Source organism: Garra rufa, chromosome 12 (assembly GCF_049309525.1).
Source record: "Garra rufa chromosome 12, GarRuf1.0, whole genome shotgun sequence".
NCBI lineage: Eukaryota > Metazoa > Chordata > Actinopteri > Cypriniformes > Cyprinidae > Garra > Garra rufa.
This window is the reverse complement of record NC_133372.1, coordinates 41,964,470-41,980,344: the sequence shown is the minus strand read 5'-3', so window position 1 is coordinate 41,980,344 and position 15,875 is coordinate 41,964,470. Positions and strand designations below refer to the sequence as shown.

The window sequence follows — 15,875 nt, the reverse complement described above, 5'->3', positions numbered from 1 at the left end:
TAATATTGCATTTACTCTTTATGGATGATTTAATTTTTACTTTGTATAACATATCTTTGCACTGTTTACACTGTAACACACAACTTAGCTGAAACATTTTGGTAAAACAAATGTAGATGAAAGTTCACTGTTTACTGTAGGCTTGAATGTAAACACTTACAATTCCTTATTTTCAAGATGTGTCATTTTAATACATGGAGTCATTATGTTATTAAATCATGGAAAACGTTTAATGATGAACAAAATGTTGACAGCTAAAGAACACTGATTATTTATGGCATGACAATGTGACAGAAAATTTGATTAAATGCAACATTTACAAGTGTTGCAAAACACTTATCTGATACATGACAAATTATGCATGCTTTAAGTTGTATAGCCATTAGTGATGTGTTTGTTTAATTGCTTCAACCTTGACAGTGAACAGTCTACTTGAAAAAAGCCCCTTCATGTGTTTGTAAAAAAGTTTATCACGGACACCATAAATCAGCGGGGTAAGCAGTCGAGGTAATATGTTTGTTAGAAGATAATTTAAAAAGGCTAGTTTGGCCCGTTCAGCAGGTATAAGTGGGACAAACATCTTGTCTACGACAGCAGTAATGTAAGACAACATACAGAGCAGAAGCTGTGCTCAGAGCCGGATTAAATAAATGGACTACACTAGGCAGGCTGCATTTTTTGGGCCCCCCTCCATCGATGTTATTTATGAATTGAAATCTGAAACTTACCAAAGTTACTAATACAAGTTAATTCACATTTTACATAGCCTAGTCTTTAGTTACAAATTGGTTGTTTGTATACCAAAATAAGTCATGTGTTGTATATTAAACAGTCTATCAGACTATTTTTTGATATTCATTATTTATACGTCATTACACGGCTTTATTAAATGCTATTAAATTGTCCTCATCCATTGGGAGTGTCATTGTTAAGGCAGTAGTATCAGTAAATAACCAATAGGTGTCAGTAAACTATGTAAACAGAGCAAATAACTTTATCTGGTTTAGCTGGCGCCTCTATATATCAGTGATGCGCGGGTCAATGTATATACAACCCGAACCCGACCGACGTTTTCAACTAACCCGCCCGCAACTCGGACCGCAAAAAAAAAAAAAAAAAAAAAAAAAAAAAGTAAATTGTACCTGACCCGCTTCCTGACCCGCATGTTTAATATTTGTGACTGACACCAGCGATTATGCGGCTATGCGGTGGAGATGCGTTCACTATCAAACATCATTCTGCATTTATTAGGTAATTTTGTCAAAAGAAATGTTCTTGATTAGAAGAAAAATACATATTGTTCTTATTGTGATTTATTTTGTCTTTCCTTTATACAGATTTAAATAGTTTCGTTTTCGAAATTATGTCAGTGATTCTGCGATGTTAAATATGATCAAGAATAATTTTATTTTGATTTACAGTGTAATAAAAGTTAAGAAAAATATTAGCCTGTAGCCCTAAATATATATAGACTACAAGCTAATTCCTTTTTTCTTAACTTTTAACTTTTTCTAAAAATTATCAAGAATATTTAAACTTAATAGGCTAGGTTAACGAATTTTCTTATACAAACGAATGCACTTCAAAACGAAGTTTTCATATAGAAATTCAGGAATCACGAATATGACAAAATAATATTATTTTATATATAGTTTTATCAAATGAATAAGGAAATTATAGTGCTTTGAATGTATTAAGTAGTGTTTAATTTCGTTCGTTTCGCTCTCTGGAAATGTAAAGAAAACATACCGTTTTTACATGAATTTCGTTATTAATCCCTGGTTTTAAACAAGCGTATATGAGATCATTTATATATTATTGCTTGAATAAACGTTTAAAAATAGTGCTAGAAATTTTATAATTAAGGAAATTAAACAGACCTAGGCATTTAAAAAGACATAGTGAAATGTGTCTAATAATTCTATATAGTAGCCTATAAAAATGGCATTGCTCAGTTCAACCTGTTGGGAAATCGGGCATTTTTCTACATTTAATAACGTTTAACATTCAAAAGGTAAATATTATTCAGCCAATAAGTATATGTTTTTCATAGAAAATCGTGTCTAGTACTATATAAATTACAAAGGTTTAATTGGCATCTTTATTTCAAACGACCCGACCGACTGCGACCCGAATATCATTAACAAAAAATCATTAAAATATTTTTTTATTCGTAACCGCGGGTGACCGCAGGCACCCGCTCATTTTGGATCAACCCGCGCATCACTGATATATATACTGGCATTAATGTGACGTAATGTAACAGTCTATGGTTAAGATAAGCATCGTAACTATTTTTAGTTAATGAATAAATATTGAAATAAATTGTAGATAGGACATTTGTACATTTGTACATTTTATTTATTAATTTTTTTTTTTTTTTTTTTTTTTTTGTCCCTCTGTCTGGGCCCCATCCCGCCAATCGGGCCCTAGGCACGTGCCTAGTTTGCCTTTGCGTTAATCCGGCTCTGGCTGTGCTCCATGTAACAGAATGGTTCTTTGGGCCTTTCTTGCTGAGGATTTATCAGCGGAGGCCTTTCTGGCAGCAACCAGCACTTGACAATATGTGAATACAAGAATTAACCACACAACAGATGAGTACAGGCCATTCATAAATCTGGTCTGTATTTCATTGTTTGGTGTAGCATACACACGTGATGCACTACAAGAAGCAGCTGTTGAAAAAACAGATAAAGGACGAAAAACTGAAAGGACAATCAAGTCAGTCAATCCAGGTATAACTCCAACACCCCAAATCAGAGAGATGAGGATGTACGTCCTGCGCACTGTGCAGATCTGATGGTGATGCAGAGGTTTGCAGATGGCAATGTAACGCTCAACAGCCATTCCAGCCAAAGTCAGAGGAGTGTTCTTATGAGCAGCCGCAGTTATTACAAGAAGTAAAACACAGAACGGGAGAGGTACATTTTGCCATGCGTAAGCCATCACAACAAGACTTACAGAGAAAAAAACCATGAGCATATCATTGATAACCAAGTGAATATATAATATGTATCGTGGATCGTTATAGAAAGCCGAACTCTTGAAAAATGTCAATACAAACATTCCATTTATGCTTATAATTATGACCCCAAGAAGAACAACGGTGAAATTCTTTGCAAAAGCATCTGCATATTTTTCCTGTACACTGTATAGATACATTGTAGCATTCATTGTCCCTGTGCACTGGTGTGATATCCTTTTCTTGGGAGAAAAAAAGACTTCTTGTTGTTCTCTTTCTTCCAGTGACCTTGATGACTCTCAAAAGCTCGAAAATGATCTTCTTTATCCTGAAGATTAGATTTCTGATATAGAAAACAAAAAGGAGAAACATTACGCAGGTTAACAAATGTAAGCCATAATCAATATAAAGAGAAAACATTAAAGACTTTATTGAAAGAGTGAACTCACCTCTTCAGTTTGCTTAAATTTTAACTCCAACCCTGAAGATCAGACCAATTTATATACGCATTTTAGTTGTAAACGCGGAGGGAGAAAAAGGGAGGGAGGGAGGGAGGGAGGGACAGAGAGATTTTTGTATACTGTATACATATATGAATATACAGCATTTAGATTTAATATGAGAAAGAATTCAGAGTGTATTGACTTAAATTGTTAGAAGTATTAGTTTCATTTAAATATGGACACATTGGGCCCTATCATACACTTGGCACAATGCGACGCCAGGCGCGATGCAAGTGTTTTTTGCTAGCTACAGCCCGACGCAGTTATCATTTTTACATTTTTTTGAGTAGCAAATGCACTTGCGTCCATCTGTTCACCCATGGGCATGCTGGTCTAAAAACAAGCTGTGTTCAAACGCATTGTTTCTAATTTTAAGGCTGAAAACGTTTGCGCCATTGACCAACTAAAACCAGTATTTTATTATTTGCTTAAACAGCATGTTAGTAATATGTGCCTATAGGCAGGTGCACAATGTGTGTACACTCTGCTTATTACACACACAAGGATGCCAAATATTAAAAATGAAAGGATTTACAATGCAAAAGATTATTGTGTACGCTTTAATGTCATGCACAAGCCAATCCGTTTCCTCTTTGGAGAAGCGTTCTGTATTTGCTCTTGCAAATTCCACCATGTATATAGCGAATCTGCCATTATGCAAGCACAACTGGCTTTTAAAGGGAATTGAATTGGACTGTTTTTTTGCATATTACACTAAAGTGAAAATAGATACAACCAGGGCCTAAAACTAACTTTTTAAATTAAAAAAAGTATTCGTATAACTCAAAACGATCTTTTGTTTCACAAATGTCATATCCTTCCAAACTAGCTAGTGAGTTGATATGCATTTCCTGCCATACGTATCACCGCATTTTGGAAAAATGAAATGTCTGGTGAGTTCTCGCTTATTTAACCTTTTCAAACGCGTTAATAGCGCATCTGAAAATACAGGTCACCTACACTAAACCCAGAAAAAGGTACAAAAGCTGTCACTTGGGTGGTATCCTTTCAAAATGTTCCTTATTTACCTCTAAAGGGTGCATATAAGTACCTTAAATGTACAATTTAATATGTTAATAAGACATATTAGTAGCTTTTTAAAAAGTTACCACCCCAGTGACAGCTTTTGGACCTTTTTTTCCAGAGAGTATACTGTACGCCTTATTGATTAAGGTTAACATTAGCAAACATCAAGAGAGAACAAAACACATGCTGAAACAACAATGCCAATTTAGTTTACTTTTACAAGTCTTTGAGTTTATTTATCAGCACTTATGATATGAAGACTTGTAGACCTCAAATCACAAGTGCAAAGCTTTACCAAGTAAGAAAAACCATACATTTGAAGCTGGATATGAAATGCAATTCTCAGTATACTAGTTTACAAATCGTACAAGTCTTTATTAATCAGATCTGCCTCTGGCCCTCATCATTTGTGTGAAAAATAATAATAATAATAAATGTCTGTGTTTTAATGCCAGCAATGGTGATTTCAGCTGGACATTGCAACAAATTGTATCTTTAGGAGTTTTTGCAAAAATGCACAGAGGTAAATTTTTACCTCTTAAAAAGTTGCATTATTAGTATCTGTGTTCCCAGACAACCAGCGCAGCTTCAGGTTTTATGCCACAGATTCAATGTTTGCATTACAAGTGTTGCAATTAATTAATAAAAGTATAATACACTTAAGGAATGTAACATGTTTTATACTGCATTATTGTAGTAGGTTAAACAGGAGATTTTACAGAAATGTATTATGACTGCATAAAAAATATGTAAGCATTAATGAGGAAAGCTAATAATCAAGGACTTATTTAAAATGTCTGTGAGCAAAATCACGAGAAAAATAAACTGCAATATTTTTTAAAGTATGTTTCGTTCATTGATTGGTTGATTCAACCTTTACAATAGGCAGTTTGCATGCAAAAAATCCTTTTATGTGCTTGTAAAAATGTTTATCCCGGACACCATAAATCAGGGGGGTGAGCAATCGTGGCACAATGTTTGTTAGGAGGTAATTGAAAAAACTGATACTCTTCTGCTGATCAGTTACAAGTGGAAGAAAAATTTTGTCTAACACAGGAGTAATGTAAGACAACATACAGAGCAGAAGCTGTATTCCATGTAACAAGATGGTGCTTTGGGCCTTTTTTGCTGAGGATTTATCAGCAGAGGCCCTTTTAGCCGCAACCAGCACTTGACAATATGTGAATACAAGAATTACCCACACAACTGATGTGTAAAGCCCAAGCGTAACTTTGGTCAGATCTCCATGGTACGGTGTGTTATAAAGAGTTGCTGAACTGCAGAGGGCAACTGTTTTAAAGACAGATAAAGGACGAACAATTACTATGACAATCAAGTCGTTCAGTCCGGGTATAACTCCAACGCCCCAAATCAGAGAGATGAGGATGTACGTCCTGCGCACTGTGCAGATCTGATGGTGATGCAGTGGTTTGCAGATGGCAATGTAACGCTCAACAGCCATTCCAGCCAAAGTCAGAGGAGTGTTCTTATGAGCAGTTGCAGCTGTTATTAGAAGTGTCGCACAAAATGGGAAAGGCACATTTTGCCATGCAAAACTCAACACAAAAAGAGTTACAGATAAACAAACCATGAGCATATCATTGATAACCAAGTGAATGTATAATATGTATCTCGGATCATTGTAGAAAATTGAACTCCTGAAGAATATGTATACAAACACTCCATTGATGGAGATAATTATGATCGCAAGAAAAACAATGGTAAAATTTTTTGCAAAAGCATCTGCATATCTTTCCTGTAGATTGAAGAGTTGCACTGTAGAGTTCATTGTGCTTGTGCACTGGTGTAAACCTCGGTGGTTTTAAGTGTCAGTCGTTTTCTTTGGAAGGAAGATTTTTGATTGTAGCTGTTGTCTTCTTTTCCTTCCAAAGATCTTGATGGCTGTCCAAAGTACATCAAGCTGAAATACAAATCTTCTTTATCCTGAAGATTGTTCCATTTATTTAATCTGAAATGGAAATTAAAAGGAGAAACATTTAGCATATTAACAAGGACACGCTGTAAAGAATAAAACTAAATATGCTTAACTTACCTCTTCAGTTTGCTCAATAAATGTTTTGGTTCCAAGCATATCTGAGCAGTTTATATGCTCATCTGATATGTAAATAAGGAGGGAGAAAATAAAAGTGCATGAGAGAGAAAGGAAAGAAAGGAGGGAGGGAGGCAAGGGGGGAGAGAGTTTGGCCACTCTGAAATGTGTTGAAAAATGAAATATAAAAAATATATATTTTTACTTATAACTGTTATGAGAAATTAAAGGAGAAGTTCCAGAACAAAAATGTACAGATAATGTAGTCACCCCCTTGTCATCCAAGATGTCTTTCTTTTTTCAGTTGTAAGGAAATTATGTTTTTGAGGAAAACATTTCAGGATTTTTCTCCATATAGTGGACTTCTATGGTGCCCTGAGTTTGAATGTCCAAAATGCAGTTTAAATGTGGCTTCAAACAATCCCAAATGCGGTTGTAAATGATCCCAGCCAAGAAAGAAAGGTCTTATCTAGCAAAACGTTTGTTATTTTGTTTTTAAAAATTACAATTTATATACTTTTTAACCTCAAATGCTCACCTTGTCTTGCTCTGTTTTTTCTGGTTCAAGACAGTTAGGGTATGTCGAAAAACTCCCATCTTATTTCTTCCCTCAACTTCAAAAATCATTTTAAAATCATCCTACATAGCTGCAGAAGTACCCCCCCAAGTGTTTGCAAAGTGAACATGCAAAGAAGATCAAACACCCCTAACAAAAAAAAGTTTTTTGATATACCCTAACCGTCTTGAAACTGAAAAACTTCAGGAAGAGCAACCAAAGACAAGCATTTGAGGTTAAAAAGTAAATAAATTTTTAAAAAGATAGATAAGACCCTTCTTTCTTGGCTGGGATCGTTTAAAGCGCTTTGAAGCTGCATTTAAAATGCATTTTGGAAGTTCAAACTCGGGCACCATAGCAGTCAACTATATGGAGAAAAATCCTGAAATGTTTCTCTCAAAAACATAATTTCTTTACGACTGAAGAAAGAAAGACATGAACATCTTGGATAACAAGGGGGTGAATACATTATCTGTACAGGGGCCTCATTTATAAAGACTTGCGTAGAAACCATCCTTGATTTTATCTAAGAACTTTTCTGATTCGATCGTAAGAGCGATTCAGAGAAAACGAACGTACCACGAAATCCATGCGTACGCCAGTCATTCGGTTATAAATCACAAATGATCGTGGAATTGTGTGCAGCTGAATGTTCTGCCGTCGAAACGCCCCTGCTTAATTAGTTAACATATAAAATGAGCTCATTCCTAAAGCAAAAACTCTGTGACAATGGCAAGTAAAAAGGAGCGCAAGAAATCAAATTATAGTGAGGCTGAACCAAGCATTACCACAAGGAAACGCTCGTACGCCAAGCTGGAATCTGATGTGGAGATAAGTACTTTTCCACGTCAAAGACGGTTTTTATAAATCTGTACTTTGACATGGATTTGATCGTACGAACACTCTAAGATCAAATCAGTGCGTAAGAAAGTTTTATAAATGAGGCCCCAGAACTTGGTAAAACTTTTTATGAAGCCTCTATTTATAATACATTATAAGGGTGTTTCTAAGGCATTATAATGAATGGATAATGCATTATAAAAAAACGTATATTATATCATCTCATTAATAATCATAACAACAATTATAATACATTATAATACTTACGTATTTGAGGTTATACATTTTAAGATTGTGATTATTTATAACACAATGGGCACCATATTGTCATGATCTGGGCTGTGGGGCTCCCCTCAGCCACCTGAGGTCGCTGTTTTCCCTTCCCTGCACACACATCCCTAATTGTACACTCCTGTCTAGTCGTTACACTGATTCACTCACAGCTGTTCACCATTTGGACTTTTGTATAAGAACTCTCATTTCTCACTCCTGCTTCATGTCTGCATTGTCTTCTGTCCTGTGTGTTATGTTGTGTTCTTGAAGATTCCTGGATTTTGATCGTGTTCTGGATTTCGTTATTTTGTGTTTCTTTTTAAGTTTAGTTTTGTGCCGTGTTGGCCTTTTGCTTTGTTTGTTTATTTGTTTAATTAATAAATCATCACTAACCTGCATTTGGACCCAGACCTCATCCTTGTTAAACGTGACAGAATGCAGACATCGATGATGGGTCCAGCGGGGAGAATTTTTTTTGAGGGGGCAGCAACCACCTGTTCGGTTCCGGACACTGAGGGGATGTCCTTTGAGGCGGCGTCGGCAGCTCGGTTCGAGTTCATCTACGCCTGCCTGGCGGCGATGGACACCCGCAGTGCCGAGACGGCGCGGAGGCGCCCCTGCTTTGCAGAGGAGGTGGCGGTGACCGCTCTCTCTGTTCCTGACGCGGCGGTGACCGCTCTCTCTGCTCCTGACGCGGCGGTGACCGCTCTCTCTGCTCCTGACGCGGCGTTGACCGCTCTCTCTGCTCCTGACGCGGCGGTGACCGCTCTCTCTGCTCCGGACGCGGCATTGACTGCTCTCTCTGCTCCAGACGCGGCGGTGACCGCTCTCTCTGTTCCGGACGCGGCGGTGACCGCTCTCTCTGTTCCGGACGCGGCGGTGACCGCTCTCTCTGTTCCGGACGCGGCGGTGACCGCTCTCTCTGTTCCGGACGCGGCGGTGACCGCTCTCTCTGTTCCGGACGCGGCGGTGACCGCTCTCTCTGTTCCGGACGCGGCGGTGACCGCTCTCTCTGTTCCGGACGCGGCGGTGACCGCTCTCTCTGTTCCGGACGCGGCGGTGACCGCTCTCTCTGTTCCGGACGCGGCGGTGACCGCTCTCTCTGTTCCGGACGCGGCGGTGACCGCTCTCTCTATTCCGGACGCGGCGGTGACCGCTCTCTCTGCTCCGGACGCGGCGGTGACCGCTCTCTCTGTTCCGGACGCGGCGGTGACCGCTCTCTCAGTTCCTGACGCGGCGGTGACCGCTCTCTCTATTCCGGACGCGGCGGTGACCGCTCTCTCTATTCCGGACGCGGCGGTGACCGCTCTCTCTGCTCCGGACGCGGCGGTGACCGCTCTCTCTGCTCCGGACGCGGCGTTGACTGCTCTCTCTGCTCCAGACGCGGCGGTGACCGCTCTCTCTGCTCCGGACGCGGCAGTGAACGCTATCTCCGTGCCTGATGCGCCGGAGACCGCAATCTCTGTTCCTGACACTGCGGCGACCGTGCTTTCTGTTCCTGACGCGGAGGTGACTGCGCTGCACGGGCCTGGCCCGCCGTCCCTCCCCCTGATTTGCCTTCCCCCGTTCCTCCACCCTCCAGACTTGTGGAACGTCTGGGAGCCGTTCCGTGGGGAGGGGGTACTGTCATGATCTGGGCTGTGGGGCTCCCCTCAGCCACCTGAGGTCGCTGTTTTCCCTTCCCTGCACACACATCCCTAATTGTACACTCCTGTCTAGTCGTTACACTGATTCACTCACAGCTGTTCACCATTTGGACTTTTGTATAAGAACTCTCATTTCTCACTCCTGCTTCATGTCTGCATTGTCTTCTGTCCTGTGTGTTATGTTGTGTTCTTGAAGATTCCTGGATTTTGATCGTGTTCTGGATTTCGTTATTTTGTGTTTCTTTTTAAGTTTAGTTTTGTGCCGTGTTGGCCTTTTGCTTTGTTTGTTTATTTGTTTAATTAATAAATCATCACTAACCTGCATTTGGACCCAGACCTCATCCTTGTTAAACGTGACACATATTACATCTACTTCATTTAAAATGGACTATATCATATTACATTTATTTTTTACATTATATTATGTTTCATTTTGATGGTCCCCTTAGTCTATTGACTATAAGCAACTTTGCAACTACACATTAACTAACACTCAGAGTATTAATAGACTTCGGTTTAAGTTAGGCTAGGTAGAAGGTTCACATACTCGAAAAGTCGCTTATAATCAGTTTGTCTTTTGGGGAACCGTAGTGTTTTCATATATTTAGCATACTACTAATAATAGTTACTGCTAGTTGACATGAGGTTGCAGAGCTACTTATCAAAAGGTGTATATCAAAATAATAAAAAAATGTAATAAAATACAATAAAAATAATCAAACTGATAATACAAGTGTGCCATATTACACATTCATCTGATCTGATACGTGATCTTATGGCTCTTTGAGAAATATTATTATTATTATTATTACTTATAAGTAGTCTTTGTATGCTTTAAGTAAAGTGACATGAGTGACATTGCAAGATATGCGACTTATAATATGTTATAACTATGAGGAGTATAATCCATGGTAACTGAAGTGGATGCAACGTGTTCATTGTGTTATAAATAATCATACTCTTAAAAGCTATAACCAAAAATAAGTAAAAATTATTATACATTAAAACTGTTCTTATGAATACTCATAAGATGATCCACATATTATAAGATTTTTTATAATGCATTATGCATTCATTATAATGTCTTAAAAATACCTATATAATGAATTATAAATACAAGCTTCATAGAAAGTGTCACCCACTTCTCCTTTAATAATAGAATGTATTTAACACAATTTTCCTATTCAGTTTAATTTTATCATTGTTATATCAAATCTATGACTCTATTGACACTCACTGCATATAAAAGAGTGTCCACAGAGAATGGTTCAATCATTCCTATGCTATAAAATGAATAAAAAAGTTTTTTTAATGATGTTTTATCAAAAGCAACACTTAATAATATCTCGTATCAAAGCAAGGTTGTTTTTCCAACAGACAGAGGCAAGGATCTCACAGAATGAAGTGGCAAACAGACAGCCCTTACATTTGACAACTCACAAGGAACATACATTTTTGTTTTAATTTAATAATGTATGATTACACTGAAAATATGTAAGCGTTTCCAAAGAAGTCTAAAAATAAAGAACTTCCTAAAACAAAAAGTACTGTTTTCAGCAGAGAGTAAATAAAGAAGCAAGATTGAAAGCCTTTTTTGCTCACTGTTTGGTTGATTCGACCTTTACAATAAGTATTTTACATGTAAACAGTCTTTTCATGTGACTGTAAAAAACTTTATCCCGAACACCATAAATCAGCGGGGTAAGCAGTCGTGGTAATAAGTTGGTTATAAAATAATTAGGAATAGTCACTTTTTTCCGATCATCTAGTGGAAGTTGAGCAGAAATCTTGTCTATGACAGCAGTAATGTAGGACAACATACAGAGCAGAAGCTGTGCTCCGTGTAACAGAATGGTGCTCTGGGCCTTTTTTGCTGAGGATTTATCAGCGGAGGCCCTTCTTGCCGCAGCCAGCACTTGACAATATGTGAATACAATAATTACCCACACAATTGAGGAGTACAGTCCATTCATAGCTTTGCTCAGTTCTTCATGGTATGGTGTGTTATACACATTTGTTGAAGTACAGAGAGTACCAGTAGTAAAGATAGATAAAGGACGAACAATTACTATGACAATCAAGTCGGTCAGTCCAGGTAAAACACTGACACCCCAAATCAGAGAGATGAGGATGTACGTCCTGCGCACTGTGCAGATCTGATGGTGATGCAGAGGTTTGCAGATGGCAATGTAACGCTCAACAGCCATTCCAGCCAAAGTCAGAGGAGTGTTGTTATAAGTAGTTGCAGTTATTATTAGCAGGGTGACACATACAGGGAGAGGAACCTTCGGCCATGTATAAGCAATCACAGAAAGAGTGACACTGAAAAAAACCATTAGCATATCATTAATAACCAAGTGAATGTATAATATATATCTCGGATCATTGTAGAAAATCGAACTTCTAAAGAATGTAAACACAAACACTCCATTGATGGAGTTAATTATAGTCCCAAAGAGAACAAAGATGAAATGTCTGACAAAAGCTTCCATGTATCTGTCTTGGGTGCTGTTTTGAAAAACTGTAGAGTTCATTGTTCTTTTGCAGCTGGTAAAATCCAATCTTCAAATTAGGATGTTTTTGACTTTTGTTGTGTTTTTTTGTAAGATATCAATGACAGCCCAAAGTCCATCAAGCATGAAGTTGATGTCCCAAAAATCTTTTCATATGTGTTACCCTGAAAATACAAAGGATTAAGGATACACTTTTTTAAAGAGCATGAAATACAAATCAGTTATGTATTAAAATACAAGTTGTTCAAAATCAACTTATGTGTTTGCTTAGTCAGTTTGGCTCCAGAAGTAAATCACCACTTTATATACACATCTGAACAAAGAAAGAGGGAGGGGAAAAAGGGGTGTAAGTGAGTTAGTGAGAGAGCCAACAAGAGATTTGGTATATCCTGCAATTTTTTGACTGCATAATATGGCTACTAAACCAAATACAGACAACTGGTTTTGTGAATGCAATGGTCAATCAAAGGCATTTTAGTTGTTCAGAATATACATACACTGTAAAAAGTTTGCTGTAAATTTTACAGTAACTTACTGGCAGCTGGATGCCAGTAAGTTACTGTAAAAATGTTTACAGTATTATTACTGTAAGTGCATTTACAGTACTAAAAGGTATTTACTGTAATTTCATTTACAGTGTTTTTACTGTATCTTCAATTACAGTATTTTTACTGTATTTTCAATTACAGTATCAGTACTATAGAGTTTATTTTCATTTATTTTAAACATTTTTTACCTGTAAAAACAATCCAATTAACCTACAGCACTGTAATTCAAGATTTTTACCACCCCAACCCCATAAAAATCACAATAACTCATAAGCATTAGTTCTGATAATATTCTTTTTAATTGTTGAACATTTTCTTTTTAAAAGTACAGAGACTTTGTATCATGGCAAACATACACATACTGAAAAGCAAAAATAAGTAAGTACACTACCAGTCATAAGTTTTTGAACACTAAGATTTTTTTAAAGAATTCTCTTCTGCTTACCAAGCCTGCATTAATTTGATCCAAATTTAATTTATTCCTTTGATCAAAGCTGAATTTTCAGCATCATTACTCGTCTTCAGTATCACATGATCCTTCAGAAATCATTCTAGTATGCTGATAAACATTTTATTTAATTTTTAGATTTTTCAGGATTCTTTGATGAATATAAAGATATTATTTAGCAAGGATGATTTAAATTGATCAAAAGTGATAATAAAGACATTCATAATGTTACAAACTATTTCTGTTTCAGATAAATGCTGTTTATCTGAACTTTCTATTCATCAAAGAAACCTGAAAAAAAATGTACTCCACTGTTTTTAGCATTATAATAATTTCAGCAACATCATAATAATAGTTTTTGAGCAGAAAATCAAATTATTAGAATGATTTCTGAAGGATCATGTGACTGCAGTAATGATGCTAAAAATTAAGCTTTGATCACAGCAATAAATTACATTTTAAAATATATTCAAAAAGAAAACAGTTATTTTAAATAATAAAAACGGCTCAAAAGTGTATTGTTTTTGCTGTACTTTGGATCAAATGAATGCAGGCTTAGTGAGCAGAAGAGACCTTCTTTAAAAACATTTAAAATCTTACTGTTCAAAAGCTTTGTCTGGTAGTGTAAATAAAATAAAATCATACAGTAAAAATGTGTTTGTGTTGTGTTAAATTTTAGTAGTTTTGAGTCAAAGTTGACAAGCTCTCTGATGAGAAACGGCAGAATGGGATTCAGGCTGATGCTTGCTGTTTGCACCCTCTTTCCAGAAGTCCATCTGATCTGTGACTGTCAATGCATTTGCTGCCACAAAGGTTGACTGTCTGAACGAACCTGCAAGCACAAGAAAAACAGTGTTTAAAGAATTTGCCTCAACTGTCAAACTTGGTGCTGTATGCATTTTAAAAAAAATTATATACTACATACGAACGCAGTAGTAAGAAAAAAAACTGAAGAAACTTTTTCTTGAAATTTTTTATAAAGAATTTTATGAATGGGCCAGTGAATCACTGATTCAAGGTGTTTAAAAAAGGTAAATTCATTCAGTAATGAAACACTGCTGTGTGCAGAGATGCACAACATGGCTTTGTTAAGAACCGTTTTTACTAAATGGAGCAAAAAGACAATATTTTCTTCTTGATTTAAATCACTTAATATTACATTCTTGTTTATTGAATTTTGTTGCCCTGACACTTAGGAAAGTCTGCCACAGACCATGCTAAATGCTAACCAATCTGTTCATATAAACATTCTAAACAGGTGTGTGTTTCCTAGAAAGTCTGTGCATATAATAGGCCTACTATGATTAAAAATCTATATTTGTTGCTTTACAGTAACAATAATCTAAATTGACAGACAGTAAGATTGCTATTATGAATTTAAAGGTTACAGTAAGTTAAAGATACCTGAAGCAGCTGCATTTTGCTGTTTAAATGCTGGTTTAATAGAAATAATTTTAATGCGCATGCAAACTCAATCTTGATGGTAATAAAAAACATTCCCAGGAAATAAATACCTTACAAATGTGTACTTTAAATACAATATAACTTGCTTAGGATAAAAGCATCTGAAAAATGCATGAATGTAAATGCAATGTAAAACAAAATATGTTTTGGGTTACCTTATTCTGCATGTCTGTAAAATGGACAGCTGGCTGTATGATGATTCTGCATCTGATGGTCAGCATCCAGTTAGTGCTTGGAGAAATCTCCTGTAACAGACAGTGTCACAACACCCTTTTAGTGTTACTATAGTTTATGATCAGAAAAGACAACTACTGTACAGTAATACAATTTACATTTTTAATAAAATAAGCATTTATAATATTTATTAGCAAAACTTGCTATATTAATATATTGCTAGCTCGTTACTCTCTTTAAAAAGTTAACCTGTTCTGCAAGTCAGTGGAGAACAGCAGCCTGTGGCTAATTTGGCTAATTTAGTAACGTTAACATTAACTTAGTTAAACTGATGAAAGGGGAAGCTCACCTGTTGTTTGCACCGCGACGACGGCAATCACCAGAAAAGACTCTAATACACCTCCGATGCAGACGACATGACCACGAGACCACAAACTTGAAAATAAAACACAAAAAATGCAGTTAACCGCGGTGTTCAGTTTTACCTCAGTGTTTCATGTTAGCGCGCTGTTTATGTCACGTCTGTCACTGAAGGGACCGTCTATAAAGTTACATACGACATTCATACACACATTTCTTACTTAAACATCATTTGAAGAGAATTACCTTGCTAGCTATAAAGAGGCAGCGTTTAAAAGATATTATGCTGCTCTGTGACTAACGTTAAGTTTGTCAACTTCGGCTTACTGACATTATTAGCTTACCAGTTCATGTTATCGTCGATACTATGGCAGTCATTCACAGAAGAAGATCGTAAGTTATGTCCATAACTATGGATCTATGAGACCGAACGATGACCGTCACCACGGTCTTATCCTGAATGACGCCATTCTTCCGCCTATCCTCGAGACCTAATAACAACAATGTCAGGT

The 15,875-nt window shown here is 36.9% G+C and overlaps 3 protein-coding genes across 3 annotated transcripts; all 3 read right to left on the bottom strand.

The window, feature by feature from the left end:
- Nucleotides 1-382: 382 nt before the first annotated feature.
- LOC141347607 (odorant receptor 131-2-like) lies at nt 383-3,174 on the bottom strand. Its single transcript, XM_073852596.1, has 2 exons — nt 2,481-3,174; nt 383-633 (listed from the first exon to the last, which is right to left on the bottom strand). The coding sequence occupies exons 1-2, from the start codon at nt 3,172-3,174 to the stop codon at nt 383-385; spliced, it is 945 nt and encodes a 314-aa protein (XP_073708697.1).
- Nucleotides 3,175-5,344: 2,170 nt separating this feature from the next.
- On the bottom strand, nt 5,345-6,280 carry LOC141346299 (odorant receptor 131-2-like). Its single transcript, XM_073851153.1, has one exon. The coding sequence runs from the start codon at nt 6,278-6,280 to the stop codon at nt 5,345-5,347; it is 936 nt and encodes a 311-aa protein (XP_073707254.1).
- A 5,174-nt stretch (nt 6,281-11,454) lies between these two features.
- LOC141347690 (odorant receptor 131-2-like) lies at nt 11,455-12,396 on the bottom strand. The gene has a single exon (XM_073852664.1). It carries the CDS (start codon nt 12,388-12,390, stop codon nt 11,455-11,457), a length of 936 nt encoding a protein of 311 aa, XP_073708765.1. The 5' UTR covers nt 12,391-12,396.
- Between the last annotated feature and the right edge of the window lie 3,479 nt (nt 12,397-15,875).